This window comes from Electrona antarctica (assembly GCF_951216825.1).
Source record: "Electrona antarctica genome assembly, chromosome: 13".
Classification (NCBI taxonomy): Eukaryota; Metazoa; Chordata; class Actinopteri; order Myctophiformes; family Myctophidae; genus Electrona; species Electrona antarctica.
The window spans coordinates 51,474,068-51,479,495 of NC_136794.1; the positions used below are offsets into that span (position 1 = coordinate 51,474,068).

At 54.7% G+C, this 5,428-nt stretch overlaps 1 protein-coding gene across 1 annotated transcript in view; it reads right to left on the reverse strand.

Moving 5' to 3' along the window:
* LOC306935044 (synaptic vesicle glycoprotein 2C-like) overlaps positions 1-4,976 on the reverse strand; it is a gene marked incomplete at both ends in the record, with an annotated part of 31,102 nt that extends 26,126 nt beyond the window's left edge. Inside the window, 3 exon segments of the mRNA XM_079517867.1 lie at positions 4,607-4,652; positions 4,655-4,786; positions 4,943-4,976. Coding sequence (XP_079373993.1) covers positions 4,607-4,652; positions 4,655-4,786; positions 4,943-4,976 — 212 coding nt within the window.
* Positions 4,977-5,428: the final 452 nt, after the last annotated feature.

A 5,428-nucleotide genomic window follows, 5' to 3' on the forward strand; every position in this document is an offset into this window, starting at 1 on the left:
GGCAACATACAGTATACGTAGGGAGGGAGGGGAGCCAGCATACAGTATGTAGGGAGAGAGGGGAGCCAACATACAGTATGTAGGGAGGGAGGGGAGCCAACATACAGTATGTAGGGAGGGGGGGAGCTAACATACAGTATGTAGGGAGAGAGGGGAGCCAACATACAGTATGTAGGGAGAGAGGGGAGCCAACATACAGTACGTAGGGAGGGAGGGGAGCCAACATACAGTATGTAGGGAGGGAGGGGAGCCAACATACAGTATGTAGGGAGGGAGGGGAGCCAACATACAGTATGTAGGGAGGGAGGGGAGCCAACATACAGTACGTAGGGAGGGAGGGGAGCCAACATACAGTATGTAGGTAGGGAGGGGAGCCAACATACAGTACGTAGGGAGGGAGGGGAGCCAACATACAGTAGGTAGGGAGGGGAGCCAACATACAGTAGGTAGGGAGGGGAGCCAACATACAGTATGTAGGGAGGGGAGCCAACATACAGTATGTAGGGAGGGAGGGGAGCCAACATACAGTAGGTAGGGAGGGGAGCCAACATACAGTATGTAGGGAGGGGAGCCAACATACAGTATGTAGGGAGGGGAGCCAACATACAGTATGTAGGGAGGGGAGCCAACATACAGTACGTAGGTAGGGAGGGGAGCCAACATACAGTAGGTAGGGAGGGGAGCCAACATACAGTATGTAGGGAGGGAGGGGAGCCAACATACAGTATGTAGGTAGGGAGGGGAGCCAACATACAGTACGTAGGGAGGGAGGGGAGCCAACATACAGTAGGTAGGGAGGGGAGCCAACATACAGTAGGTAGGGAGGGGAGCCAACATACAGTATGTAGGGAGGGGAGCCAACATACAGTATGTAGGGAGGGAGGGGAGCCAACATACAGTATGTAGGTAGGGAGGGGAGCCAACATACAGTACGTAGGGAGGGAGGGGAGCCAACATACAGTAGGTAGGGAGGGGAGCCAACATACAGTAGGTAGGGAGGGGAGCCAACATACAGTATGTAGGGAGGGGAGCCAACATACAGTATGTAGGGAGGGAGGGGAGCCAACATACAGTAGGTAGGGAGGGGAGCCAACATACAGTATGTAGGGAGGGAGGGGAGCCAATATACAGTAGGTAGGGAGGGGAGCCAACATACAGTATGTAGGGAGGGAGGGGAGCCAACATACAGTATGTAGGGAGGGAGGGGAGCCAACATACAGTATGTAGGGAGGGAGGGGAGCCAACATACAGTAGGTAGGGAGGGAGGGGAACCAAGCTGTAAATGTTATCAACATACAGTATGTAGGGAGGGAGGGGAGCCAACATACAGTAGGTAGGGAGGGAGGGGAGCCAACATACAGTAGGGAGGGAGGGAGGGGAGCCAACATACAGTAGGTAGGGAGGGAGGGGAGCCAACATACAGTATGTAGGGAGGGAGGGGAGCCAACATACAGTAGGGAGGGAGGGAGGGGAGCCAACATACAGTAGGTAGGGAGGGAGGGAGGGGAGCCAACATACAGTAGGTAGGGAGGGAGGGGAGCCAACATACAGTATGTAGGGAGGGAGGGGAGCCAACATACAGTAGGTAGGGAGGGAGGGAGGGGAGCCAACATACAGTAGGGAGGGAGGGAGGGGAGCCAACATACAGTATGTAGGGAGGGAGGGGAGCCAACATACAGTAGGTAGGGAGGGAGGGGAGCCAACATACAGTATGTAGGGAGGGAGGGGAGCCAACATACAGTAGGTAGGGAGGGAGGGAGGGGAGCCAACATACAGTATGTAGGGAGGGAGGGGAGCCAACATACAGTATGTAGGGAGGGAGGGGAGCCAACATACAGTAGGTAGGGAGGGAGGGAGGGGAGCCAACATACAGTAGGGAGGGAGGGAGGGGAGCCAACATACAGTATGTAGGGAGGGAGGGGAGCCAACATACAGTAGGTAGGGAGGGAGGGGAGCCAACATACAGTATGTAGGGAGGGAGGGGAGCCAACATACAGTAGGTAGGGAGGGAGGGAGGGGAGCCAACATACAGTATGTAGGGAGGGAGGGGAGCCAACATACAGTATGTAGGGAGGGAGGGGAGCCAACATACAGTATGTAGGGAGGGAGGGGAGCCAACATACAGTATGTAGGGAGGGAGGGGAGCCAACAAACAGTAGGTAGGGAGGGAGGGAGGGGAGCCAACATACAGTATGTAGGTAGGGAGGGGAGCCAACATACAGTATGTAGGGAGGGAGGGGAGCCAACATACAGTAGATAGGGAGGGAGGGAGGGGAGCCAACATACAGTAGGGAGGGAGGGAGGGGAGCCAACATACAGTAGTAGGGAGGGAGGGAGGGGAGCCAACATACAGTAGGTAGGGAGGGAGGGAGGGGAGCCAACATACAGTATGTAGGGAGGGAGGGGAGCCAACATACAGTACGTAGGGAGGGAGGGGAGCCAACATACAGTAGGTAGGGAGGGAGGGAGGGGAGCCAACATACAGTAGGTAGGGAGGGAGGGGAGCCAACATACAGTAGGTAGGGAGGGAGGGGAGGGGAGCCAACATACAGTAGGTAGGGAGGGAGGGAGGGGAGCCAACATACAGTATGTAGGGAGGGAGGGGAGCCAACATACAGTAGGTAGGGAGGGAGGGGAGCCAACATACAGTACGTAGGGAGGGAGGGGAGCCAACATACAGTACGTAGGGAGGGAGGGGAGCCAACATACAGTAGGTAGGGAGGGAGGGGAGCCAACATACAGTAGGTAGGGAGGGAGGGGAGCCAACATACAGTACGTAGGGAGGGAGGGGAGCCAACATACAGTACGGTAGGGAGGGAGGGGAGCCAACATACAGTAGGTAGGGAGGGAGGGGAGCCAACATACAGTAGGTAGGGAGGGAGGGGAGCCAACATACAGTAGGGAGGGAGGGGAGCCAACATACAGTATGTAGGGAGGGAGGGGAGCCAACATACAGTATGTAGGGAGGGAGGGGAGCCAACATACAGTATGTAGGGAGGGAGGGGAGCCAACATACAGTAGGTAGGGAGGGAGGGGAGCCAACATACAGTATGTAGGGAGGGAGGGGAGCCAACATACAGTACGTAGGGAGGGAGGGGAGCCAACATACAGTACGTAGGGAGGGAGGGGAGCCAACATACAGTAGGTAGGGAGGGAGGGGAGCCAACATACAGTACGTAGGGAGGGAGGGGAGCCAACATACAGTACGTAGGGAGGGAGGGGAGCCAACATACAGTAGGTAGGGAGGGAGGGGAGCCAACATACAGTAGGTAGGGAGGGAGGGGAGCCAACATACAGTAGGGAGGGAGGGGAGCCAACATACAGTATGTAGGGAGGGAGGGGAGCCAACATACAGTATGTAGGGAGGAGGGGAGCCAACATACAGTATGTAGGGAGGGAGGGGAGCCAACATACAGTAGGGAGGGAGGGGAGCCAACATACAGTATGTAGGGAGGGAGGGGAGCCAACATACAGTATGTAGGGAGGGAGGGGAGCCAACATACAGTATGTAGGGAGGGAGGGGAGCCAACATACAGTATGTAGGGAGGGAGGGAGCCAACATACAGTAGGGAGGGAGGGAGGGGAGCCAACATACAGTAGGTAGGGAGGGAGGAGCCGAGCTGTAAATTACATTTCATTTATTTTCTCCTCGATATAGATTCCTGACCGGTACATGTTTTACCAAGATCACACAATCAGCTAAATAAATGTAACAGCTAAGCACCCCCCCCCCCCCCCCCCCCCCTCCGCAGCTAGTGTTTAAATGCGTCTCCTCTGCGCTCGCTCAGCTCGCTCAGCTCGCGAGCTTTTCAATCATAGCGCTGGCTCTCTGGGAGACGACACCACGACACGACATGACACGACGCGTCGGTCGGTCGGTCGGTCTGCACGCGCACACACACACACACACACACACACACACACACACACACACACACACACACACACACACACACACACACACACACACACACACACACACACACACACAAGAGCTGGGATACCCGACCGAAACCCGTTGGGTTTCAGTAAGTATGAATAAAAACGATCCGACTAGTCTGTCTCTCTGTGTGTTTCCTGGTTAACCAGACGCGTGGTGCCCTTTAGAGTAGCCTATAGGTGGTGCAGCGTGACAACGCACCGTCTGCAGCAGCAGCGAACGTAGCCCCATGTGGACCTCAGTCCCTATACGCTAATTCTGTAGGTCAGGAGCTACAGAATGAGCGTAGGGACTGAGGTTAGATATTTGGGCGCAGCTGGAAGAAGTCGGCCCGATCCCAGCTCTAACACACACACACACACACACACACACACACACACACACACACACACACACACACACACACACACACACACACACACACACACACACACACACACACACACAGAACCAACGAACCAACAACGCAATTACCAAAAGAGCTCTTAGCTCTTAGTCGTTGCACCTGCGGTCGGTGCAGAGGACGGACATAAATCAATGCTACGGAGAGGTCACGGAGAGGTCAAGGAGCTGTCACGTAAAAGTGCTATGCATAGTATAGAATGTGTTGGGGGGGGGTTGGGGTGGGGTGGGGTGGGGTGGGGTGGGAGGGGGGGGCGTACTCACCCGAACCCGGCGACCAGCCGACAGAGCAGGAAGAGGCCGTATCCTGGACGAAGGAGGACAGGAAGGCGAAGAACCCGTTGGTGGACATGCAGATCAGGAGGACCTGACGGCGGCCCACCTTGTCCGACATCCCCCCCCAGAAGAACGCCCCGAACATCATGCCCAGGTACACCACACTGCCTGGAGAGAGAGAGACATAGGGTCAACATGGAGAGAGGGAGAGAGAGAGAGAGAGAGAGAGAGAGAGAGAGAGAGATGCCTCGTTAAGGCCTCAGCCTCGTTAAGGCCTCAGCCTCGTTAAGGCCTCAGCCTCGTTAAGGCCTCAGCCGCTATTACTGCTCAGCGTGGTGGAGAAACCGCGTGTCTCCATATTATTCATAACTTGTTGAGTTTTGTGGTGAATTATATGTCCTACTTTTGGTGTTTTTGAATTAGGAATCCTGTGAAGTAACAGTGTTGGATCATATGAGGTTTCCCCTCAGACAGACAGACAGACAGACAGACAGACAGACAGACAGACAGACAGACAGACAGACAGACAGACAGAGTAACGACATAGTGACACAAGCCAGACTCAGCTCTGAAACCTGCTATCTCCTGAAACTACAGCTCTGAAACCTGCTATCTCCTGAAACTACAGCTCTGAAACCTGCTATCTCCTGAAACTACATCTCTGAAAACTGCTATCTCCTGAAACTACAGGGGTAGCTGTAGAAACTACAGAATGAAAACTGCTCTCTCCTGAAAACTACAGAATTAAACCTGCTAACTCCATGAAACTACAGAATGAAACCTGCTAACTCCATTCATGGAGTTACAAGC